Here is a 25,669-nt window from a genome sequence, read left to right as displayed (position 1 = left end):
CACCGGGCCTCGAAACCTCAAAAATTTCTCAAAATGCGTGGATATTAGCCTTCAATTTTGGAATTTTTTGATTTTTTTTCCCAGAAATAAAAATTGCCGAAATGTTTACCATGATCCTTAATAACCTACGGGGGTCCAATTGGGTGTGTGGAACCATCCAATTTTCCGTTAAACGACCAATTTACCGGTTTACAACTTGCACCCATTTACCGGTTTTTAACGGCCAATTTAATTAACTTGCACCGAACCCGACTTGAATCGAAATTGACCCTAACCCGTTTAACCCGTCAAAACCTGAATTTAACCCGACTTGTTACTAACTTGACCTGAATTCAGCCCGACCCGTTCCTAACACGACCCGAATAACCCAATATGTTACATACCCGTCCCGAAATCAACCCGACTTGTTATTGACCCAACCCGAATTTTACCAGACCTATTACTTACCCGACCCAAAAATTCAACCCGATCTTTTACTAACCCGACTCGAAATAAACACGACTTTTTATTGACCTGACCTAAATTCAACCCAAATTATTCCTGACCTGATTTCAAATCACCTTAAATGCAATTTAGACCACCTTAATATTGTTGATCAAAGCAATTTGTCTAGAGAGACCAAGTTGGTCCTGGCCAGCAAAAGAAAGGAGCACCATCCTCAAATTTAAGAGTTAAATATACTACATCTGTTAAAAGTTATGTGGAACTTTGGAATATTTTATATCTCACAAATAATACCCCAAAGTTGCACATAACAATTAACGAAGGTAGTAGTATTTATTTGTTGTATGGTCAAAGTAGATAATTATCTTTCTAAATTATAGACTATAATTCCCTATTATATTGTAATATATATTATAGTCAAAGGAAATAATTAGCTTGATAAAAATGATAATTATCTATTTATAATTAGTTGAATCCGAATATGACCTGAATTGGAAATGACCTGACCTGATTGTAACCTGCAAATTATTGACTTGAACATAACCCGACTTGAATCCGAGAATGACCCAACTTGAAATTGACTCAACCTGATTATAACCCGCAAATTATTGACTTGAACCGAACCCGACTTGAACCCGAGAATGATTCGACTTGATTATAATCCGCAAATTATTGACTTGAACCGAACCCGACTCAAACCCGAGAATGACCCGACCTGATACTAACCTGCAAATTATTGACTTGAACCGAACCCGATTCGAACTCGATAATTACCCTAACCCGTTTTAACCTGTGAAAACCCGAATTAAACCCGACCTATTGTTCCCCCGACTCGAATGTAACCCGACCTGTTATTAACCCAACCCAAACTCGATAAGAAGTATGACCCACGTGACCTGACTCAAGCATGGCCCAACTCAAACCCGACCCGCATAGGTTATGGAATTAATCCGAATTGACCCAATTCGAGTTGACCCGACCCACTTTTATCCGACCCAAATCCGAATTGACAGCTCTACTTGTAGGTAACAGGGAGTAGTGAACAATTATCAAACGTTTTTGTTTATTTTATAAAGGCAAAAGCTAATGTTGCCCCCGGGGCGTTAGATAAGAGAATTAAAATGCAAATATTAGAGTAAAATTAACATTAATTGCACCGAACGACGCGTAATTTTGTCATGAATTCCTAACTTAATACCATTTTAACCAATATAATTTATTCTTATTTAACGCTACGGAGCGCTCGTTAGCAAGGCCTTTTATAAATTACAAATTGAAATTTTGAAACTAAAAGTGGTTAATTCATGCTCCCACCGTCTAAAAATTCTACTTGTTTTGACAGTGCTCGTTCCAAAAAAATAGTTAGAATCGGACAATGTTTTATAAATGAAAAGAAGATTATAAAGTTTTAGATATTTATTTTGGTAAGAGTCTAAGACCAAAAATTAATACAACGTTGAGAAAAAATATCGTAACTTTGTTTTTTTTTTTAAAAAAAAAAAAAAAAAATCGCAACTTTTGTACGAGTACTACGTATATTTTTCATTTAAATAAAAATAACAAATTTGACTAAAGATAAATTAAATAAGGTGGCAAGATGCACACCCTAAATGCCTCATTCCATAAACTACCCTCCTACAGTCCTACTCTAGTACTCCCTAAGTAGATTGGTTGAATTCTTGAATCCTTTAAAATTTATGAGTTGGTCTACAGCTTTCTTATGTTAACCATACCAAATAATTTGGAACAGTTTGCACAAATCTTAATGATTCCACCGTACCATACTCAACCTAAATTATTCTCACTCTCACCACAATACTGTAAACTAATATCACTATGTTAGCACTATCTTAATGTCTCTTTCACAGCCTAACCGTAAACCAATACTGCACTTTAATATACATTTACCATTAGTAGTGTCTAACACATCATTAATCAATCACTCTAATTAAATTACCTTGTAAATCTTTTAATGTACGCTCTTGTAAATTTGTAATTTCTAGCCATCTGGCCAATATGAGAATACGACGTATTAAGGTTTGCCATCTTTCAAGGCAAAAATGGCATAATATCTTGGGTTATTTAACAGAATACGATGATTAAAGATTTTATAAGACAAGTTTTAGAAAAGAAGACCTAATAAGAGTTGATAAAGGCTACTTAAAAATTTAAATTACATTAAAAAAAAAAAATCTCACAAGTTAAGTTAAATATAAATATAAGTGAAATTTGAATAAATTAAACACATACATCCTATTATCTGTATGATTTAAATTTTGACTAGTTAGAGAGAGAGAGAGAGAGAGAGGAGATAGTTAGCCACTCTATTAGCTTCATGGTTGATAGGTTAATCCTTGATGTTGTGATGAAATTGCTATTACCTTTTTGCAATTGTGGGGGAAAAAATGGATATTTATGTTGGATAAATACATCAAAATCCACTATATGTGCCTTTTGGCTTTCTTCTTGACGTCACCAATGAGGCATATGAAATCTTGAATCCAGAAAGATACTATCTTTGTTAAGGTAATGATGGTATGTAATGTGGGTGGTGCTAAAAAGGTGTTATTGCTCATTAGGATCATTGAATTCAAATTTAGCCTTCTGGATCAACTAATAAGTGTACCATAATAGCTTAGGCTTTGTTTAATTCACCTTATTTTGTTAGCTAGAAGTTATAACACTTGAACTTACATACATGTTCACAAATGTTGTTATGCAACTTATGTACACAATTATTTCCAATTAGTATTTTGATATGGCAGTATACATCAAGATGTACTTTATGTGACTGATAAAGATTTACATTTAATTTCACTTATGATCTTCTAGCTCAGTTACGATTGTTGAACTAAATACATTCATATCCTTCAAAAACTTAATTAAAACTTTTAAGCTGAAATGAATTTGACCTGTGAGAAATTCCAGTCACAGAACCCCACCTTAAAAATAAACCACATATAAACAACCTAAGGACCTGTTCTCTTCAAATTATTTTCAGTTCAACTCTGTTCAGTTTAGTTCAATTCAGTTCTTAATTTCCTCCTCTCATAACATATTTAGTTTAGTTCAATTCAGTTCACTTTAGCTCCAATAAATTTAGTTTAGTTCACCACAGTACAGTCAATCAGATTAGACCCTAAATAAAGATTAATCATCTATTTCTGGCCTCCATATAATAAATCTAATCCACTAGAGTGTTGTAAAATAAAACAAAAACAGAGAACAGGTGAGAAACGGCAGATATTCCATATTCCACTAACCGACCCATTTGCATGCGTAGTGCTCATTCTTTTAATTATACATCTTCCCTCCACTCCACACACACACACATATATATAAATAACATATTCATCTTCTCTTCCAAAATATTATAACATACTTCATTTTTCTCAACATATATATTAGAGTGATCTCCCTTAAATTTCCATTAAAAACACACATAAAAACCAACCAAAATCCCATTTATTTTCCTTTTTTACTTAACATAACACCCTTTTAATTCAATCTTCTATAAAAAAAAATGGGAAATTATCTAGCTTTATGTACAATTGGTGACATACAATCAAAAGAAGCCTTATTGAAGGAAAAAAGGATTTTGCAAATAATAAAGAAGGTTGATGGGAAAGTATTAGAGTTCACAAATCCAATAAGTGTGAGAGATTTATTGGTAAGTTATCCTAATTCTTATGTTGGTATTTTTAAGGATGCTACACAACCTTTACCTCTTGATCACAAGTTGAAAATTGGTAAGGTCTATTACCTTTTACCTTCACTTGATCCAACTACTACTACTACGACAACAACGACGACGAAGACGACGATTAAAGTGGTGATAACAAAGGAGCAGCTTCAACAGATACTAAGTAAACAAGGGAGTGTTGAAGATTTTCTGTTAGGAGTTGTTCCTAAGAAAGATTTGAGATCTAAGGATTGTTCTGTTTCATCTTCTACTTGGATTCCTAAACTTGAGTCTATTCCTGAAGGAAATAATGATGTAGTTTGTTGATATATTAATAATTAATATTGTGTATTATGTAATATATTATAGTTGTTACATAGATCAAAATACATATACTCATTGTAATATAGGCTTTATTTTGCTTAATTATAAATGGTGACAAGAGGAAGATATTAAACTAAAGGGAAAATATGCTAGCTAGCTTGTATGATGGAGCTCAAAATTTACCTTCAAAAGTCTGTTTCATGAATAAAATCTACAAGCTCTTTGCTAATTAATTATTCAATTGTGCCTTTATTGTATTTTATTTATTAAAAAAAAAAAAAAAAAAAAAAAAAAAAAAAAAAAAAAACAAACAAACAAACATTAGCAAAATTTTTCTTAGCAATACCGTGTTATTTCATAATAATGTTTAAAAAAAAAACAAGTTGAACACAACAATCATCAACTTGTTAATAAAGTCTGATTTTGGCCTAATGGTTAACATACGACACTATATACGAAGTATATTCTTGAACGTGCATGCAGTGTTTAAATCGTATTTCAATCCTAAACGTGCAGTGTTTAAATCGTATTTCAATTTATGTACGTTACTTTTTAAGTATCTTTCAACTACGACGATAAAATGACGTCGATTAAAAAGTAACTACAAAAACTAAACCTGTAGTGTTACGTACGTTGTTACTCATACATAATTAACCCGTGATAAATGGGCCAATAGAAAGATCCACTCTCCCATACATTCACAAGAGTCACACATTGAATACCATGAAATCTTTCCTTGTGAAATTGCCAACTCTACGAAAACTTAACTGTCTATCACATGTGATGTATGAGTGTAAATACATTCTTATTTGTAGTCAAGAAGGAGGCTTACAACACGGAAGTAAATGCCTATAAATTATGGGCAAAACTAACAACTATTCAAAATAAGGCCAAATATAGGGGGTTGCAAAGATAAACAAGTTGAGATCACATGCTTTGTTGCCATAATAAACAGAAACATAAGCAAAGGTGTTATAGTTGGGTTCAATGAACAACTTTTATTATGCTATAAGTTGTTGAATTGCAGCTTAATTGACTTGATTAAACAATATGGATTAGGCTTAATTAGAAGCGTTTTCCAACATAAAAGAATGACACACCATATTCCAGCAGCTATACTTTTCAAATACTTCTATATGCAGCATTATGTGGGTCCTATAGATCTTTCTTTCTAGGATCTTTGCCTACTAAAGTACAATCTTGGGTATAATGAGGATTAGAAAGAGAATAACAGAAGATCCACATTTGGAGCAATATTTCTTTTATTCTAAACGGTATGTTTTGTGTGCAGTTGACCACACCTGTTGTGATGTCTTAGACTGTTGGCTTTGACTTTCATGATGAGGTTTTGATATGAGATGGTTATGGGCATCATCCATGACTCCCAAAGCCCTTTGGAAACCCATGGAAACACTTGGATGCATAATCTTGCCGGGTGAAAAAATAATGTACGGAGCCAAATTTGAAGGCTATAATACACGAAATCAGAGCAATTTAGTAAGTGTCCGGACCCGGTGTCAGAAATTCACAGAATTTTACGGGATGCATCCCGAGGACATATGATGTTGTTTTGACCCATATACATCCATAAGTTGGCTACATAAAAGCCTCGTGGAAGCTTATAACCAATACAAGTGGCGTGTACGAAAACTGGTAAATTGGATGGTTTCACCCACCCAGTTGGATTCCCGGAGGGTATTAGGGTCTATAGGTAGCTTCTCGGCAATTTTTGTTTCCGGATCAAAAAAAGTCAAAAATTGGCAAAATTGAAGGCTATAATACACGCTTTTTGGCCAAGTTCGGAGGTTTCGAGACCGGTGTCGAAAAGTCTTAAGATACCAGGGGATACATCCCAAGGTTATATAATGTCGTTTGGAACCATATATGATCATTATATGTTGCCATAAATGTCCGTGGTAGGCTCGAGTTTATGTAATCGGTGCAAGTTGTATACGGGAAAATCGACAGTTTGAAGGTATATTGGATGGTTTTACCCACCTAAATGGACTCCCGGGGTGTATTAGGGTCCATGAGAAGCATCTCGGCAATTTTTATTTTCGGGTCTAAAAAGGTGAAAAATTGTCCAAAATTGAAGGCTATAATACACGATTTCAGGTCATTTTTTGACATTTTTTCGAAAACTGAACTGACTACGTGGGGTGACTCCTGGGGTCATATAAGGTGGTTTGAAACCATAACACACCTATAAATATGTCTATAAAGTACCAAGAATGAGTTATATAATGATGCATGTCACAAAAGTATATTGATATTACTTGACAATAATGATGTTATAAAATAACAATATAATTTCTATAACATTAATTAACCAAGTAACCCCTCTATCATTGACTGAGTAACCCCTGTTACTCTAACTAAGTAACGCCTATAACACTAACCAAGTAACTCCTAGGATTGGCCGCACGATGTGGCCATCCATATATAATAATTTGTGTTAATTATAAGAGCATCATGGAGTTATTTTAGAGATCATGAGAATATTTATAAAAATTGTAACATTTCATACTAAATCCATAGGCGTGTATATAATGGAGGATGTGGTATGTTGGAAGACTTAAACTGCAATAACTGACATTATTATTCTTTTATATACATAAAAAAATATTTCAAGGAACTTCATAATCATAATTGATCGATTCATGTACACAACACAAGTACGCAACAACTTTATCATGTGACTAATTTTAAAGGTTCGTTAAAATTGCAACCCCTTTACCAATTTGAGAAGGAACTCCTCCTAAGCTGCAAACTGCGTGCCTAGGGGTGGATCTCATTTGTCTATATTATAGTTTTTCTTCTAGTTGTACCGCAAGTCATGCCTTATCATCTAACAAATTAGGTTTGATAAAATGATGACATACGACTCGTACCAATTACTTTAAACACGTACTTGTATATATTTAAACAATTTAGTATATAAATTATCAAATAGGATGTTAAATATAGTTATGAGATAACTAAAAAAACAAAGGGAGTATGTATTATGTAAGTGCTTGAGACATACTATCATTATGATCGATAGCCATTTGCGAGGGCTTTTCCTCTACAATTTCAGGAGGCCAAAATGATCTACATGGGACCTATGAGATTAGCTTTTAACCCCACTTGGTTAAACACAAACGAGTTTTTTATGTTTCCCATTTTAAATCACTATAAAAATTAGTTGATTTAACGATTATTATTAAATATTGATGGTCCACCACTAGTTGTATACTTGTATTATGACTTGTAAGTTGTAACAAGACCTTTCCCTTTAAAAGAATAAAAACTAATAAACCCTACTTTAATTAGAAATCAAGGACAAGAAATCTTATCTAGACCCATAACTTAGGCTAGCTAGCTAAGCAACTTAAGCTACATAATATGTTGAAATTAAAGTATGAATGGAATTTCCAAAGACTAATAAGAAGTATTTAGGCAATGCCTAAAATAGCTTAGAAATGGCCCACACTAAGGTCACTAACCGTCCTAAGTTGCATGCGTGTTTGACGATTCAAGTAAATTACTACATCCCTCACTTTTCTCCCTTCTATTTTTGTCGTTTATTTCACTACTCACTACACGCTCTGTCTCCTTTTGTTTGTCCTATTAAAGAGTAATCACTAATTAGCATTTTGATTAAGAAAAATTAATAAGAAAATGAAATTAATTTATGCATGGGATCAAATATAATGAATATAAAGATCAACAGCGAACCTTTTATGGTCATTTATAAAATGAGTCTAGCTTAAATGGATAAATCGAAAAAGAAAATGAAGCAAAATTGAGACGGAAGAGTATAATACTAAATAAATTTTCCTTAACCGTCTCTTCTTTATTAAACCTCTAAGCCCATCATGCCTTTTCTCAACTGAAGTAGATCACTTAAACCCAAAAAAGAACCGCCTCTTCACACAAAGTTGTCCGACTTTTTAGTTTAACCCCTTTATTAACTCACACTTCTTCAATGATATAAACCTTGCTTTCACTTCTTATATTTCACCAAAACTTCACCATATCTATGCATTTCATAGTCAATCAACACACTAAATTCAATGGGGAACTTGCTAGGGTTATGCGCGGTAGGAGGCTCAACGTCGAACCAAGACAAGGTGTTACAAGTTATGAAGGTCCATGATGGAAAGATACTAGAGTTTAGAGCTCCCATAAAAGTGAAGGATTTGTTGAAAAACTATCCAAATTTTTATGTGGGCTTATTTAAGGAGGCTACCCAACCTTTGCCCTTAGAATACAAGTTGAAAGTTGGGGAGATTTACTATCTTCTTCCTTGTTTTAGTGCTACAATTATTGAGCCTACTAATATAGGTGAAGTTTCTTCATCATCTCCTATTTCAAAGCCAAGAAATGGTGGTGTAAGGATCAAAATGGTTATAACAAGAAAGCAACTTCGACAACTCTTGTCGAGTCAAGCTATGAGAGTCGAAACAATGCTCTTGGAGATCGGTAAGAAATCGTGTTATCCGGTTGTTATGTCGTCGTCTTATTTGCAAAAGCTACAGCCTATTGGGGAAGAAAGTGGGTGAGAAAGTGATGCAAATCATGCAATAGAATGAAAGGGTGCAAAGCTGCAAATGTAGCTTAAGAGCATGTACATAGTAGATAATGAATCTTTAGAACATATATCAAACAAAAAAAATCTTAGTCTTTGACTCTTTTCAGATTATTGTCTAGATTTAGTAATGAAAACAGGGGAAGAAACTTAGAAAACACCTTTTGAGGGTCAAAATACTTGTAATTCTATTACTTTATACGTGATATTATACTACTTAATAAAAATTACAATTGTGTATGCAAATTTATACATGCACATTCATAAAATAAAGGTTTGTTGTTGAGAACATAACTTAAAAATTAGTATATATTTTGTACAACATAATATATAGACTAAAGGCACAAGTTGGAAGTATATGAATCAATTTTGATGCTCTACCAAAAAAAAAAAAAAAAAAAAAAACTACCTTCTCATTTTAATGTGTTTGTAACTACAAAATGAGGGTGCCCCATTTTCTCATGGTGAGAAACAAATTTTGTTTTTCACATGGCATTTTCGTAAATAAATCAACAACTTTATTCAATTGTGGAGCCCACAAATAATGAAAAAGTTGTTGATTTATTCACGAAAATGCCCCCATGAGAAACAATTACAGGGATTTTCCCCTACAAAATAAAACGTTAAATTACTAAAATCCTAGTACCTTCTCAAGGGAATTTGCTTGGTGGTGTATTTCCTACGGATGGTTTGCCCTTGATTGCAATAGGGCTTCTCACAATGTGCTTCCCATCTGACCACACCAAACTCCCGAAAATATAACCGGTGGGAAGTTGGTTAACACCGGCGGAGAAGATGAGCTTAAACGTTAACTCTTGATCCTTTTGATAGAACACCAAAGTCTTAGGTTCCACCACAATCGAAACCCCGGGTGGTGTTTGTATGGTTGCAGTATAGGTACCTGGCTCCCCAACATTTTTCAACTTTCGTGTAGCAATTGCTGCGCCAGTGAACTCAGGAATACTTATAGAGGGATAGTTGAAGTCCAAGATATTGAATGATTCGGGACACTTGTAATCGTGTTGTTTAGTGAACAATTTGAGAAGTGTAGTGTTATAATGGTGTGCACATAGGAAGTTGAGGTAGTCATAGTGATTCATGTCGTAAACTAATCCAGGGTCCATTGCTAGGTTGGGTTGTATGAGGCCTGCGCCGTAAGCAAATGGTGTGGCCTCGCGTATCATGTCATCTTCAAAAATTGGCTTGTCGTTGTTGTCTATTGAGCTCGCTACATACACCAGAAAAGACACGTACAACTGATTACTAATAAATAACATGTGACGTGAAATTTCACTTACATATACATCAAACTGCTATGGTGCACACGTGTACCATCACATAAAAAAATTGGGAATAGTTAAATGTGAGGGGTGCACCAAAAATATAGGCACACCCGAGTGCATAATAAATGTTACGAGTGGTAAATCCAAATTAAACCAATCAATAACTTATAAGTCGTTATATGCTATGCATACGTACTTGTAGTCATGATTGCAGATTTGATGGCGGAGGTGGTCCAGAGAGGATACATTTTCTTAAGAAGAGCAGCAATGCCAGTGACATGAGGAGCTGCCATAGATGTCCCGGACAAGGGTAGAAACTTATCAGGCAACGGAACATTCGGAGCTTCGGTATAAGCTGCCACAATACTTACTCCAGGAGCTATCACATCAGGCTATGGTAGATCATATATGAGAAAACATACATTCAGTAACATAATAGAAAACACTAGTTGAAGTGAATGAAGTAAGAAAACACACCTTAATAATCTCTGGGGTGATTTTGTTGGGACCTCTAGAAGAAAAGTATGCAATTATTGGAGCAGGTTTTATCCCCAATTCAGTTCTTGCTCCAGTAATTGATGCAATAGGATCCCTGTAATTGGACTTCGAAATCAACTTATTCTCTATAAAATGCAAGTACGCCGCAATGGAAAGAACAACATACTCGATATGTCAAAAAAAAAATTGTGATCTAACAAGTAACATGACAACTAGATCCAAGTTAATACCAAAGGATCAACTAAACCAGAAGACTTTTATGTGAAGGGGTGTGATACAGTATAAAACCAATCATGAACACTAAACATAATCTTTTGGTTGAGTTGGTCCTTTGTAAATTAAAAAAAATGTACGAGTAGTAAAGAAGTGAAGCATGGGTGGAGGCGAACTCTTGCCTCGTAGAGCTAATATAAGAAAGAAGAGCTTGACCATCATCGAATTTCAATTGAGTGGTAGGGAGAGGATGAATCATATCGGGAAGCATTTTAGATCCAACAAATTGATTATTCGCGATGATGAGGCCTAGAGCTCCAGTTTGTAACGCAACCTTACTCTTTTCGCTCTTTTCTATCATACGACCAGGACCCTCCAAGAGACAAACTAGAATCTTCCCCTTCACCTTCACTGGATCAACAGTTCCATGCTTACAGTATGATCTGATCTAGATTATCATACATAATAATATATGATTTTGGACAAAAATTTAAACGCAATGAAAGTGATCAATATAGTATTCTTTCAATAGTTTTTATTGAGTACTCACGCTTTAATCGGGTTAGCGCCATTGATGCGGGCACTTGCACCGGTGATTAGGGGGTAAAATGAAGTATCATTTAGACTGTTTTTGCCATCTATAAACCGTGTAGCCTGCATATATTGATTAAATTCAAACCATATATATAAGTTCGATCTTAAAAGTGGATTGATTAGTGTTAGTTTCAAATAAACTCCTTTTTCAATGATACACAGACTCTCAGTCTTTGTCACTAGGCTAAGGCCTCATCGGTACTTACTTTATCTAACTTTATGTAAACTCGGCCACATGTTCTCACTATCCTTCTATGCAAATTTATGATAAGTGAGAAGGAAAAGAAAATTAACAAAATTAAGCAATGAAAAAGAAGAGTAGAGTTCAAGTAAGAATTACATACCTTAATCGTTTGGTTGTTTCCTAAGACGACGCAACATGTAAACTCTCTACCAATAGTACTAGCACCGACGGTGAGCATCCAAGGGGCAATATTGTTAACAGACCCCGAAGATGGTCCACTATTTCCGGCAGTGGCAACGACAAGGATACCATTGGCCATAGCATGGAAAGAAGCAATAGACAAGGCATCCTTGAAATAAAAATCACCGCCTTTCATGGAATCTTGGATGGTGAATCCTAGGGATAAATTGATGATGTCTACACCGTCAAGAATAGCAGCTTCAACTGCTGCCAAGCAATCCATGAAAGATCCTTCCCCTAGTTTAGAAGCGGCTTCTGGCCATAACACCTTGTATGCAACCACTCGCGCCTTTGGTGCTCCACCTTTTATGGTGCTATTTCTTAGCCCTAACATAGTTAAAGACGTTGCATCTGCTTCTAGGACAACACTTCCTCCGGCAGTGGATAATGTGTGTGTCCCATGCCCCCCCATGTCGCGAGGGCTAGAGTTTGTAGCAAAGGTTAGGTTTTTGGATGTTAGAGATTGGACATACCCTTTGTTGAAGTATCTTGCACCAATAAGTTTCCTATTCATCACATAATAATTTGATTTAACTCAATGTGAAATGAGAATTTCAATTTTTTTTTTTTTTATATAGTAACTTCTTATGTTACACACCATGTCAAACAAACATAATAAACTTCTTAGTTCCAACATAATGCATCAAAAAACTTGTTCATATGATAGACATACATCGTCGAGTTTCTTGTACAAACACTAACCTGTTGCACTTGAATGATGGATCATTAATATTGGAACAATGACCTCTAAACTTTTTGGGGACGATTCCAAGGCCTTCATCCGAGAAGCTCTTGGATTCGGGCCAAACACCTATCACATACATACAATTTTAGAACATAATATAATTATACTACGTACTTGATTACTCAATTTCACAAAATATATATTCTAACAATGAGCAATGATGAACAAAGTATTATACAAGAGAAATTAAACTTGCCAGTATCGAATGCTCCTATGATAATGTCTTCTCCAAAGGAGGCTTTCTCCCAAATAGATTCTTTACTAGGGATAACTTGATGCTGAAATGATCCTAAGAAATCCCATGATTGAATTGTTTGTCGTCTAACATTAAGATTTTCAAAAATCGATATAACATTAGGATGCTCTGCCATAAAAATATTTATGAAAATGGGTCAAAGTTTTAGATTTACATGCAAAAAATTTAATCAAATTAGTATGTATATCATTATATCTTACTTGCAAGTTCCTCAACCTCTTCCTCATGTAGAGTTGCAGCAAAACCATTAAATATTTTTGCATAAGAGTAAATTAGCTTTTTCGAAGGGTCATCATGACCATTGTCGTTCCTAATAAATGTCCATAAAAAAATTTCGAATTAGTGATGGTAGATGTTAAATGTACTTTTTTTTATTATAGATTGGAGAGTACGTTTAGATCTACCTATAGATATGTACCTCTTTGACACATTGGAAATCATATCATGGTGTGATCTTGTTACATCCGCGGGATCTCCTAACAAAGGACGTCCACCATCGAATGATCCTAAATAAACAATGTAATGCTGCAAGAGATTAAGTTAAAAGACTTTAAATTGTCTTCCCCTCAATAAGAGGGTAATCGAAACAAGTTATCTCTTGTTCTTAACCCCAAAATATAAACAATTTGATAAATTATCTACAAAAAAATGAACTTAAGACTTGCCTTATAAACAGCAACAACAGGTGCTTGCAATAGTGGTAAAAGAAGAATCGATAATAAACTATGTAGAACGATTGAATGCCCCATTATATTGTATTCCTTCTAGTTGAATTGCTTCTTTTAGTTCTTCTCCTACTACCCATAAATTCTTGAAGTTTGAAGGTTTTTTGTTTTATCAATAAAAAATTTCAAAATATTCAAGATCCATTGTTGTGCTCAAAGATGATTGCAACCAAGAGAATAGGAATGTCTTTCTCAATTCTTCTAACATGTGGATTAGTTTCATAACACATTATATTACGGAATATGATTTCAACCACTAATAATGATTAAGTCTACATTGTAGGAAATCATTATGCTTTTAAACTTGCCTATTTAGCAAGTGTGAATATCAAATGGTACACTTGGCACCGAATAGTAGAAGTAGATTTAAGATTACTCCGTATTAAATTGGTTAGACATAGACAATATTTATTTTCAATTCAATGTGCATATGTATCATTTAGTTTTATCCTCTACTCGTAATTACAATAGATTGGATTGGGTAATTGGGGGCAAATTAGCTTGAAAACTTGACTATTGTGTATACATTCAAAGAGTTCATACATTTTCATTTTAAACAAAAATACCCTTTTTACTTGAAATTATCTTCTAGCTTAGAAATGGATAAAACATGTCACCCAAAGTCTTTTGGAGGTAATCAACTAATCAATCTAGTAAACGTTTGTAAAAATCTTATTTTATATCATGTAAATTTTAATTAACGAGTACACATTCTTACACAAAACGTATGCATTGTTTTACAACTTTGATCCTTAGACATTATTCAACTATGACAATATTTTTCACTGGATTTGTACATCGATAACCTTGCGTTCAATCTTAGGCTTAGGAATCGAAATATTAAGAACGCCATTCTTAAGCTCGGCCTTAATCTTATCCAACTCACAATTATCAGGTAATTGAAGCCTAGTATCATACGAGCTATAACTTCTTTTACTCCATGCATCGTCAACTCCTTCTTCCTTCTTGCGCCCTCCTTTGATGACAAGCATGTTATCCTCGACCGATACCTTGACATCCCCCTTGTCGAGCCCCGGCATGTCGAACCTCATCTTGTACTCGTTCTCGTCCTCCATGATGTCCCATGGGGCTCGCATTTCGCCCATCCTTGTTGGAACTGTCATTGTGTCCTCGAAGAGTCGGTCCATTGTGTCCAACATTTGGCGCATTGATCTCATGGGTGACAATGAGTCGATCAATCCTGCAAATTTTAATTTTTTAGCATCATAAATTTTTCATATTTTAAGAATTTGGAGCATACATTAGGAATTTAGAATAATAACAGTAACATGGCTTCCCTGTTTTCCCCTGCTTTCCCCTGTTTTCCCCTGTTTTATATTATTCTGTATTTTGAGTTAACAATATATACTGTTTCTAATATAAAAAAAAATTAAACAATAATTAAAAAATAGTTATTGTAGAGATAACATGCATAACATTAACATGTAATGTAAAAGTTTCAAAAGCTGGTACGTAAAACTTGTGATCAAAATTAGGTACAAAGTATAAGACTATACAAGTTACATATCCACTTGACCGCATATATAAACTAATCTTAGACTTCAACCATCAGTTTAACTTTAACTGAGATAATTCGTTAATGCCAATATTAGAATAAATTGTTCATACTATAAGGTTGTCTAATAAATAAAATGTACCATAACAAGAAAGAGCAAGTTTAACTTACCAAAGGGAGACATGTCGACGGCAAGCCTTCGAGGGCGGCGTTCGACAGCCGAAGACTGTTGTTTGTTGGTGTTTTGGACTTGTACATCAACATGATGACTACCCTCTTTATTTTGTTCTCCACCTTGTTGTGCTCTTACAACCAAACGTGACCCCAAAGAAGGTTTCTTTGGTGCTGGAAAAGTCACAGAACATGGGCCTAATCCAACTAGTTTGCTAGATGCTATTCTACTAGAAACTAGTGGTGCAGCTGATGATGCACTGCATGTAATACCCTTGCTTGCCATTTTTTTTGTACAATTAGCTTGTAAATAAAAATGATTGTAACCCTTTTAGATTAAGATTGAATTTGACGAGTTGTTTGTAGATGTTGATGTGTTTTTGTTTTGCTGCTTGTTTGAGAGATGAGAAGAGTGAAGTGGGTTTATATAGTAGAAGGAGATAGAGTGTGTTTTTGTTGAGAGAAATCGTGAAGGTTTGAGTGCAACTATGAAGTTTCTGGGTTCTTATGTTATACGGTGTCGTTTTGTAAGTTCTGGTTTTCTCTCTTTTATTCGGGAAGTCTCTTCATCTTGCTAGAGGACCCCTCATAATCTCAATTGTGTAGGGAAAACTTTTGTTTTTATTGGTTGTCTTTTTCTTTTTACGTAGTATTTTTTTTGGTCGTACTATCAATTAATTAATAACTATAATGAGCAACCACCAAAGAAGTTGAATGAGTGAGATTTGACCCCTAAACTCAGTCTGAAAGTTAAAGAGTTAGCCAATTATTGTTCTACCCTCCTATCTCGTCTCAATTTGACTACATGGATTGTATATATTTGTTGCTTAATACTCGAATCACATCTAATGCAAGATCATATATTACTTTATTGGTGTTCTTGAGCTAATTAGCTCTTCAAAACCTGTACATAAGAATTCTTAAGCCAAACTTAACTACTAAAGCCTTTTTAGCTAACAAAGGTGCAAGAAAACAAGATCACTACAAAAAGGTCAAAACCCTATGCGCAATTAAGTACTTCAAAATAACCCTTGTAAATTTTAACACTTTGATTATAAGGTAATTTTTTTTTTTTTTTTGAATAGTGATTATAAGGTAATTAGTGTACATACAAGTATGTGTTTTTATTATTTATTAAACTTTCTAAAAGGCAACACTGTGATAGAACATTTACATGAAAAAAATTAATTCAAATATTAAGTAAAATAAAAATACACAAGCACAATAATTTTTAAAAGTTTTGACCTTAAAATCTTTTATACTATAGTCTAGAGTACGTACGTAATAAACGTATCTCACACCTATATATTAATATAAACCATTTTATTTTGTTACAACTTACATGACGTCTATGTATGATCTTCTACAAACATCTACTTCGTATATTGTTAGAAGTGTAAACTAAACTGGTAACGCTATAGTTAAATCCGAATGAGTAGTTGACTAGTAGTTCAATATAACACTTTACACCAGCTAAAGCGCCCACAACCGGCCACCACAAACCACAAGCAAGAAAAGTAATCTAAGCACTACAATGGTACAGCATCTGGATCCCAAAACTAACCACGTAAAGACAAACAAGCACTAAACATATAAGTACTTGAATGATGCTGCAAACTCATATAATTGTCCTTAGATAGTTCTTACTAGTTATACTAGCATCCAGCAACAAGTACCATTCGAACTAACAGTAAAAATACTGCTACATAAATAAAAATTGAGCACGTGAAACCATTAGAGTTTCTCATCAGATACCTCAATAAGAGTACTTTATATAAAGGACATTAAAGCATAGCTCATTCTCTCTCTTTTCCTTTTCTTTATCCAGCCTTCAATGGTCTCGAGGCACCTTTAATTTTCATACACTCATTCATTTAATTTCATCCTGTTTCTTTATTTACTATTAGTGAGAAAAAAGACATAACTTGCTTTTGAAACAAATAACTATTTGTCTCACTATAAGAATTCTATTTGATGATTTTGATCCTTCTATACTCCTATGATCCTATCCGTACATTTGTTTGTAGGTGGAACTTTTTACATTGTTAAACTCTTTGATCAATGTGGTACACTTGTATATGTTGTTTAAAAAAGGCTATACTTCAACTCGTCTAGCTACTTAGGAGTTAAGACCTGAATTGAGCTAAATTGAACTGAACTGAATTGATTTGAGCTGAAATGAAGTATTTTACGAGAGAAGGAAATTATGAGCTGAAATGAACTGAACTGAACTATAATTAAGCTGAACTGAACAGGCCCTTAGACACATGCTCCGTATACATTAAAAAGCAATCTTTCGTCTAATTAAGATTCACTCAGTGTTGCCTATAAGTCTATAACATAGATAATTTCGATACAAGAAAAGATTCAATGCAAAATCAAGGACCACGCATCCTCATTTGAGGTGTCAAAACCTCACCCAACCCAACTCGATTCGAAACCGACCTGAAAAATATCTGATTTAGATCTGGACTCTCGTGGACACAAAAATTTAGCATGAATAAACTTTAAAAATTGACCTGATCTGATCATCCGAATTAACACCTCTAATCCTCATAAATAGCGGAGCCCAAAGGCCAATATCTATTTTGTACTACCTTCATTTGCATTTATTTAGCCATAACATTGTCATTCAAAATATACTACGAGTACATGACAATTGATTCAAATATAGGGAATAATAATAATTGACTGCTACCGTGTGGTTAAATCATGATTCTTCCACTTAATCCACTCATATAAGTGAGGTACATATGTTACTCATGATACACAATGAGATTATTAGTACACACAATTCACTCATTGTTGAATCAAAATTTGTTAATTCTCAACATGATCTAGTATACTTCCTCCATCGATCTCTCTCTATATATATAAAACTCTAAACACGATATATTATTACTCAGAGTCGTACAAGTATAATATTTTAATTGTTACGAAGTACTCCATAGTATATATGAACAAGTGACTTTAAATTCACATATGTACACCCTAGTGGACCTTAGTGTATTTCAAAGTTGTTCAAATCCACAAACCTTCTTTAATCTTTTATTTCCTTTTGCAGCAAACACCGGACAGAAGAACTTGTGCACTTTTTTGTTGTGCAGAAGTTGTTTTAAAACAGTAGGCATATTTCAAGTACCAACCTGCTTCCTAAGTTTAGTTTACAATGACATTTCATTTAGTACACCCTTCACATTTTCATCACTAAGACAAAATTCTATTTTAACTCTCTCTATTTCAATGAATATACTCTTATCACCAATTATTTCTTTGTTTGTACCCACTTTTGCATTTTAATACCACTAACAAAATCATTCTCAAAAGCATCCTAAGCAAATGTTACTACTATAACATAGATACATACACCTTAAGGTTTACTTCAGGCAATCTAGTTATTCTAAGTATGGGGAAGAATGGTGGAAGTTCTTCGTGGTTTAGCGCGGTTAAGAAGGCGTTTAGGTCTCCTAGTAAAGATAAACAGAACAATAGTGATAAGAGAAGTTGTAGAAGTGAAGATCTTGAACAACAAGAACAAGAAAAGGTGATCATTTTCATTCATTATTTATATATACTTAGTTTTTGTCAATCATTTTTTTTTTATTATTGTGTCTTTGGATTTGATGTTGTAGCAGAGAAGAGGAAAGCGTAGGTGGATGTTCGGAAAGCCCTTAAACACAAATGACGCGACAAAGGTTACAAATATAAAGAGTCATGCTAGAGAAAATGCTGGTATTGGAACACCAAGTGTGGCTGCCTCGGAGGAGGAAAGAAAGAATGCCATCGAGGTGGCTATGGCGACTGCTGCAGCTTCTGAGGCAGCAGTTGCGACAGCTCAGGCTGCAGTTGAGTTTATCAGGAAGACTAGACCATGCATTTTGGTCAAAGAAAATCAAGCTGCTGTTATCATTCAGAAAGCCTTCAGAGGATATCTGGTAGGTTGGGGCCCTCTAATTTCCCCTAGCATTTCTTTGCTCTTTTATCACCTGAAATAGGTTTGCATATGTAGTGTCTCTACTGATGTTACTGAATGTGGTAAGACTTCAGAAACTAGCAGTTTCAGGGTCTTAGTGTGCATGCTGAAGCTGAAGTCTAAATTGCTTCATTTTTTTCTTCAGTCTTGAAAATTGTGGAAATTTATTGGCACAGAATTTTTAATGTTGTCATTATTTTTCTGACTGACTTGGTGTAATCTTGTGTGTTTGAACCAAAATCAAGGTAATTTTGTGTTGTAGAATTAATTGAATTACTGATTCATTGTTTTGTTATTACTACAAAGTGCGCGCCTTTCTGACAAATTTCTGTTGTGGCTGAGAAATCTATGTAATTAGGTTCATGGCTCAAGGTTAAGTTGTTTTTTAAACTATCATTGTGCTTTCTATTGGAATTAACAGGATTAAACAAAGCCCTGTCTATTCACTTTAAGTGCACTGAAACTGATTTTACTGGGAATTAGTGAATTTTTTTACAGTGTGATGTAAGAAAACTTCTAATCTAACCACCTTAGATAAATGCATTTGATACTCTTATTGTTTATCATGTTTTAGTCCATGCAATACATGGGTTTGATAGATTAATTGGTGTAAAATGTGAAAAACTTCCAGGCAAGACGAGCATTAAGGGCACTGAAAGGGCTGGTAAAGCTGCAGGCATTAGTAAGAGGTCACAATGTGAGGAAGAGAACAACATTGACTCTAACGCGTATGCAAGCTATCTTTCGAGTTCAAGCTAGAGTTTGTGATCAACGTCGTAGACTTTCAATCTCACGCGAGGGCAGCCTCAGTTCCAGTTCTTTTACTGATAAAATTCCCCTGGTAAGTTTAGTGTTTAACCAATTTCAGCTCCCAAGTTTTGATGTTTGAACCTTTTAGTGATTTTACTTGTTCCTGTATGTTGTAATGCAGTCTAAAGACGGCGAATGGGATGAATTTCAGAGTGTTGAAAAAGAAATCGACTCGAGTTCCATCCTTGGAATGACCCAGGAAGATGTTTGGAAATCTGAAAGGGATCTTGCTTATGCCTTCTCTGACAAGGTTCTCCATTTCTTTCTCTGTTGATTCAATTTACTAATGCTGCTTTTTGTGCTTTAGTTTAAAGATGTAATTAAAGAAAAACAAGTTTAGAATCTAGATAACTCTTACCACATGTTCACATTCCTTGTACATGAAGAAATTAGTCCCCTTTTTTGCTACAAACCCAGGAATCTTCCAAACCAATCAATCCAACCACATGTTCCAAACTTCACTGCTCTCTGCAGCTTTAGTTTATTTCTTTTTTCGAAAATGAGACGAGATCATAATCAGTTCCTATGTGTTCATTTTTGTTTCATCGACAGATGTGGAAGTCTCGAATGAAAGAATCCGACGAAATACTAGATGGGGCTGTGGATTGGAGGGAAGCGATTCGATGGGAAAGACCAGGCAGATACTCTTGTGATCAAAGGCACCCCATCAAATTACATCAAGTAGAAAACGCAAATCGCAGGTCAAGTTTTCACAAAATCAGGGAGGAAAATCCTTACCAGCAGATCAAATTAAGTCCCTATTCGTCTTTTCAAACACCCATCAAACCATACCAACCTGAACTCAAACATCTACAAGTTCATTCTGCTAGCCCCCTTTGCATGAGACAACAGGAACCAATCTACCTAAAGTCTCAGACACCGCGCTTGAGTTGCTCTTACAGAAACAACACTGCAGTGCCGAGTTACATGGCAGACACTGCATCTGCTAAGGCTCGAATTAGATCACAAAGTGTGCCTAGAGAACAAAGGCCTTCCACACCTGAGAGAGAAGGGATAGGAATTCCAAAAAGGCGCTTATTTTTTGGATCATCAGAAGAGGTAGCTTCACCATCTTGTAGAAATACTCCAAGGGTTCAGAGATAAGCTGACATTGAACTATGAAGTCTGACTGTAACTGTAATTCTTGTATATTAGATTGGTAGTTTATTCGTTTTATCTAGTGTTTCATTGAAGTTTAAGTAGAATAGGCTGATGCAATTTTAAGTCTGGCTATATACTCACTACTTCAGTTTGATTCTAGAGATGCAGGAGTTTTCTGACATTTTACAGCAAAATAACAGGAAATAGTTAACAATATTTGAACTCTTTAGAACTCAAAATATCTAATATTTCTGCACTTCCTGCAAAAGAACACCAAGTACTACACAGTGGAATTCATACACATTAACATACATGTAAGAACAAATGAAATTAAAAGAGCATACAAAATTTCCAGCTGATTAGCCACAAGAAACATCCAACTAATCCTGGATTTCCGTCTAAGCGAACCTTTAAACAACTCAAAAGGCGCTTCGACAGAAAAACAAACATACTAATTCAACCAGTGGAATGGCATATCAGAATTTGCCTTGGAGTTATGGCAGGTAGTAGTAGTAGGGCTATTGCTCTCACTGCTATCAGAAAACGTAGCAAGAGTTTTCTGCAGAACCCCGGAAGGCGATGAGACAGCAGTCGCCGGTGGAGTGACAAACTCCACCTCACTGACATCAGACAATGCCATATTACCCGGCCGCAGGACTTCGGCCAATGGGCCACCAGGTGTGGTGGAAGAAGAAACCCATGAATCAATAAGGCCAAGACCCATATGAATTTGGCACATTTCATCATCAATGACATTGGAATTACCACCATTTGATGAGGACAAAGAAAGTTTACTACTTCCATTGTTCTTATTATTTCCTGCCATACCCATTGACCAAGCATCAAACAAAGGCCTCTCTAATAAGCCCAATTCATCAGGTTTAGTAGGATTGTAACCAGATTGAGAGTTCAAATTCAAGGGCTCTCCCTCAAATTGTTGCTGAAAAACACTGGAATTCATGTTTGTCTGCACTAATTGATTCCATTGTTGCTCATCATTCCAACCCAAATTCCTAAAAAACAAGAAACAAACATAATTTAGCATAATTAACAGTTAAAACCAAATTAAATGTGAATAATTAGACAAAAAAAACAAACATAATAATCATAATTAAGAAAACCCCACCTAGAATCCTCAAAAGGGTTAGCAGGAGAAACCAAAGAATGATCAAAGATGGAAGCTTTAGAACAAGATCCAACACATTGAGGTGGGTTTAAAGAGGAATTATCACTCAAACGAGTTTTCTTAGCAGGGGTAAAATTGTCTTTTTCTTTGTTGTCGTCTGAGAGATTAGAGAGAGTGTGTTGATGACGTTGCTGTTGTAGTTGTTGTTGTTGAAGTTGTTGTTGTTGTTGTTCCACATGCTTTCTTGAACGGGGGCGTCCTCTATGCATGTGACGCTCACAGTATTTTTGGTTAGGCGCTACATCCCTTGAGCACCTCCATTTCTTTCCATCTGTTCTTCTACACCTTCCTGGCTCTGCATCTTTACTATTTCCACTCCATCTCATGCTTATTCCACTCCCATACTTTCCCATATCTGCCCTTCCACCAAAACATAAGAAAAACATGTCATGTTAATACCGCGTGACATAAAACTAGTATACAACGGATGTATTACAAACAACATGGGCATGTATTCATGTAATCACCCTAAATTACATGGAAGTCACCCCCAGCACAAAGTTCGCCTTCATGTAATGTGGGTATGTATAATATCTTGAATACAAGGTTTGTTACATGTAACAACATACAATGATACAGTCACCCCAAATCACATAAAAGTCCCGTGGCCACGAAATTGGTACTCTTGTGATTTGGGGTACATAAAATCGTGTATACAATATGTGTGTTACATACAACAATAGGTACACAGACAGATTAGTCACCCCAAATCACATAAAGGTCGCCCCAAGTCACCTTGGTGCCGAAGTTGATTTTTATGTGATTTGGAAATTTATATATCAATGTACATGTAAAAAAATAAATAAATAAATAAAGGATAAATAAAAACAAGCGAGAGAAAAATAATTAGGGAAGAAAGTGACATACAATAGGAGGCAGGGGCAAAAGTGGAAGGATAAGAGAAATTGGTGGGGAAAGAAGAGTAGAGAAGATCAGGAGGAACAGGAAGAGATGCCATCATGTACTTGTAAATCATTGCTTGTCTTTCCAATTCTTTCCATTGTGTTGCTGTAAATGGAAACCCCATTGTTGCTGTAGCCATTCCAACTGCATCCATTTACATTTTCTCTATATTAATTTACAAATAAACACAAAAATACCAAAAATGGGTGAAATTGCTCTGTTTTCAGTAAAATTTTATCGATATTTGAGAACACACATATTTGTAAACTTTTCGTTTTTGTAATCAAGACAGTAAAAGTCAGATTAAAATACAAAATTGAATTTGAAAAAGTGTTAAAAATCTAATCTTGATAAGTGGGAACAATTAAAAATTGGATCTTGCTCTGTTCAAATAAGTAATTATCACCCAAAATTGCTCTGTTTTAAGCAGTAAGAAAAAACCCAGAAAAACATTCTAAAGTTCTGATCTTTTCAACAGAAAAACAACAATAAAGTCAACAAATGTACAAAAAAAAATGCTGTTTTTTTCTAAGAATTCATAAGACAGAACAAAGAAGGGTAAAAAAGTAAACAAAAAATTACCTGAGGATTTGTAGAAAGGATTTGCAGAAGTATAATATGAAGAAACATCAAAAGGCTGCTGTAACCCTCTTACAACACCAGTAGTTGTAGAAGTAGAAGTAGAAGAAGAATGAACAGAAGAAGGGGAATTATCAGCTAAAACAGGACTACAGTATACAAGTGGATTATCACTGATCATCATGTTATTGTACCCATTACATCTGGGCCCACCATCTCCACCATTATTATCATGATCATCTCTTCTTCTTTGATTGTTCAGAAATGAACGGTCCTGATCTTGCTGATTCAGTTTCAGTCCCAACTCAACTACTACAACTTGTTCACCATTTTCAGAATTCTTTTTCATGCTTCAATTTTTTTTTCCCAAATAAAAAGATTCAATCTTTAAGTTTTTTGAGTTTCTATTCTATAAGAGGAAAGATTGAAACTTGCTTTTAAAGAAAGAATAAAAATTCAATCTTTAAGTTTTTTGAAAGTGTTTGAGATTTGGGGGTTTAGTGAAATGGTTGAAGAAAGAAGGGAAGTGAATTAATAAATAGAGAAAATTAAAGAAATGGTTGCCGCCATTCTTGGCCTTTGATTTGCTTCCATGCTTCCAACATTCTTACCATTTTGCAAAAAGTACTCTTTCTCTCTCTAGCTATATATAACACTTTCTCTCTCTAAATACATGACATAATTGCGATGTTTATGTCAACTTGTGAGAAAATCTGTTTAAAATAAATAGAAAATAAAAATAATAAATTGATTAAATAATTTTTTGAGTATTGATATTTGTTTGAAATGCCACGCAATTGGAGAGGACTATCTTTTGTGCATGTTGCACCGTACCGAGGCCCCTTATTAGGTTTATTTTTAAATGATATAGGGACTTGAGCCTAATATTGTAGGGCCCCTCCCCTACAACATCTTATTTTAAAATGATTTTACCTCTAAATTACTCCTTTTTACTACAGCTCCTTTTTACCGTTGCTTATTTATTGGAGTATAAATGCATTTAGGAAAGTGATTAAAAGGGAAAGAGTAGCAATTAGCCAATTACCCCTTTTGACTAACAAAAGTATTGGTTTAATAAGATTGAACGATTTTAAGTTTTTAACCTCGAGGTTGGGTACAATTTCCACTAGCCTTTACAATTTTAGGTCAATTACTTCCTCATATTTTGTCATCTAATATGTTTTTTTTTTAAACTGTATACTCGTATGTACTTATGTAGTTTTAAGGATTGCATATAAATATCAGATAGACTTTTTAAAATGAAATAAAATTAGTAACTTATAATAAAATTATGTATAAATCAATATAACTAATATTTATTTGTCCTTAATATTTTCTTATTTAGCTTTTTATATGTTTATCATTTTTCAACAAAATAAGGTCATTTAATTTGTCAATCCCACACACACATACAGACAATTTTATAATTACAAATTTACAATTATCACAAATTAGGAAGGGTATTACAAATGGTAGTAGTAATTCCACCATAGTAACTTATGTGGGCTTGAGGATTATAAATTTGGACATATGGGAGTATTGGAGGAACTATATCAATTAGTAGATTAGGATTTTGTGGCTATTATTATTGTCAAGCATAAAAATCATATTGATGTCGAAGTCTTAAGATGTGTAGAAATTTTTCTTTGTTTATGATTTATCATCGCTTCAT

General features: G+C 34.4%; 5 protein-coding genes across 6 annotated transcripts; 2 read left to right on the top strand and 3 right to left on the bottom strand.

The window, feature by feature from the left end:
* The first annotated feature begins 3,967 nt into the window (after positions 1-3,967).
* Positions 3,968-4,453, top strand: LOC145632470 (uncharacterized). Its single transcript, XM_081684852.1, has one exon. It carries the CDS (start codon positions 3,968-3,970, stop codon positions 4,451-4,453), a length of 486 nt encoding a protein of 161 aa, XP_081540978.1.
* A 5,217-nt stretch (positions 4,454-9,670) lies between these two features.
* On the bottom strand, positions 9,671-13,782 carry LOC145632469 (subtilisin-like protease SBT5.3). The gene is made up of 10 exons (XM_081684851.1): positions 13,695-13,782; positions 13,452-13,539; positions 13,234-13,343; positions 12,974-13,141; positions 12,735-12,843; positions 11,953-12,538; positions 11,197-11,462; positions 10,781-10,895; positions 10,500-10,695; positions 9,671-10,248 (listed from the first exon to the last, which is right to left on the bottom strand). Exons 1-10 carry the CDS (start codon positions 13,780-13,782, stop codon positions 9,671-9,673), a joined length of 2,304 nt encoding a protein of 767 aa, XP_081540977.1.
* A 636-nt stretch (positions 13,783-14,418) lies between these two features.
* LOC145630194 (small heat shock protein, chloroplastic-like) lies at positions 14,419-15,998 on the bottom strand. Its single transcript, XM_081682444.1, has 2 exons — positions 15,446-15,998; positions 14,419-14,959 (listed from the first exon to the last, which is right to left on the bottom strand). The coding sequence occupies exons 1-2, from the start codon at positions 15,729-15,731 to the stop codon at positions 14,541-14,543; spliced, it is 705 nt and encodes a 234-aa protein (XP_081538570.1). The 5' UTR covers positions 15,732-15,998; the 3' UTR covers positions 14,419-14,540.
* A 2,530-nt stretch (positions 15,999-18,528) lies between these two features.
* LOC145631664 (protein IQ-DOMAIN 18-like) lies at positions 18,529-21,444 on the top strand. 2 transcript variants are annotated; one of them, XM_081683804.1, is made up of 5 exons: positions 18,529-18,989; positions 19,081-19,380; positions 20,050-20,259; positions 20,350-20,478; positions 20,781-21,444. In XM_081683804.1, the coding sequence occupies exons 1-5, from the start codon at positions 18,852-18,854 to the stop codon at positions 21,330-21,332; spliced, it is 1,329 nt and encodes a 442-aa protein (XP_081539930.1). In that variant the 5' UTR covers positions 18,529-18,851; the 3' UTR covers positions 21,333-21,444. The 2 variants fall into 2 exon arrangements, with proteins under 2 accessions (XP_081539930.1, XP_081539929.1); XM_081683803.1 differs by having other exon boundaries at positions 19,078-19,380.
* A 108-nt stretch (positions 21,445-21,552) lies between these two features.
* LOC145631663 (growth-regulating factor 7-like) lies at positions 21,553-24,686 on the bottom strand. The gene is made up of 4 exons (XM_081683802.1): positions 24,001-24,686; positions 23,383-23,562; positions 22,456-22,870; positions 21,553-22,342 (listed from the first exon to the last, which is right to left on the bottom strand). The coding sequence occupies exons 1-4, from the start codon at positions 24,344-24,346 to the stop codon at positions 21,781-21,783; spliced, it is 1,503 nt and encodes a 500-aa protein (XP_081539928.1). The 5' UTR covers positions 24,347-24,686; the 3' UTR covers positions 21,553-21,780.
* Positions 24,687-25,669: the final 983 nt, after the last annotated feature.

Source organism: Chenopodium album, chromosome 5 (assembly GCF_948465745.1).
Source record: "Chenopodium album chromosome 5, dcCheAlbu1.1, whole genome shotgun sequence".
NCBI lineage: Eukaryota > Viridiplantae > Streptophyta > Magnoliopsida > Caryophyllales > Amaranthaceae > Chenopodium > Chenopodium album.
The sequence above is the reverse complement of the archived record's forward strand: the minus strand, read 5'-3'. Positions and strand labels throughout refer to the sequence as shown.

Coding starts and splice junctions, on each gene's coding strand:
- LOC145631664 (XM_081683803.1), top strand. CDS start 18,852: ATGGGGAAGAATGGTGGAAGTTCTTCGTGGTTTAGCGCGGTTAAGAAG. Junction 18,990..19,077: donor AACAACAAGAACAAGAAAAG/GTGATCATTTTC, acceptor TTGATGTTGTAG/CAGAGAAGAGGAAAGCGTAG. Junction 19,381..20,049: donor AAGCCTTCAGAGGATATCTG/GTAGGTTGGGGC, acceptor AAAAACTTCCAG/GCAAGACGAGCATTAAGGGC.
- LOC145632470 (XM_081684852.1), top strand. CDS start 3,968: ATGGGAAATTATCTAGCTTTATGTACAATTGGTGACATACAATCAAAA.
- LOC145630194 (XM_081682444.1), bottom strand. CDS start 15,731: ATGGCAAGCAAGGGTATTACATGCAGTGCATCATCAGCTGCACCACTA. Junction 14,960..15,445: donor CGTCGACATGTCTCCCTTTG/GTAAGTTAAACT, acceptor TAAAATTTGCAG/GATTGATCGACTCATTGTCA.
- LOC145632469 (XM_081684851.1), bottom strand. CDS start 13,782: ATGGGGCATTCAATCGTTCTACATAGTTTATTATCGATTCTTCTTTTA. Junction 13,540..13,694: donor TGTTGCTGTTTATAAGGCAA/GTCTTAAGTTCA, acceptor TTGTTTATTTAG/GATCATTCGATGGTGGACGT. Junction 10,896..11,196: donor TCTTATATTAGCTCTACGAG/GCAAGAGTTCGC, acceptor GTCCAATTACAG/GGATCCTATTGCATCAATTA.
- LOC145631663 (XM_081683802.1), bottom strand. CDS start 24,346: ATGAAAAAGAATTCTGAAAATGGTGAACAAGTTGTAGTAGTTGAGTTG. Junction 23,563..24,000: donor TCCTTTCTACAAATCCTCAG/GTAATTTTTTGT, acceptor AAATGGATGCAG/TTGGAATGGCTACAGCAACA. Junction 22,871..23,382: donor TTTTGCCCCTGCCTCCTATT/GTATGTCACTTT, acceptor GTGGAAGGGCAG/ATATGGGAAAGTATGGGAGT.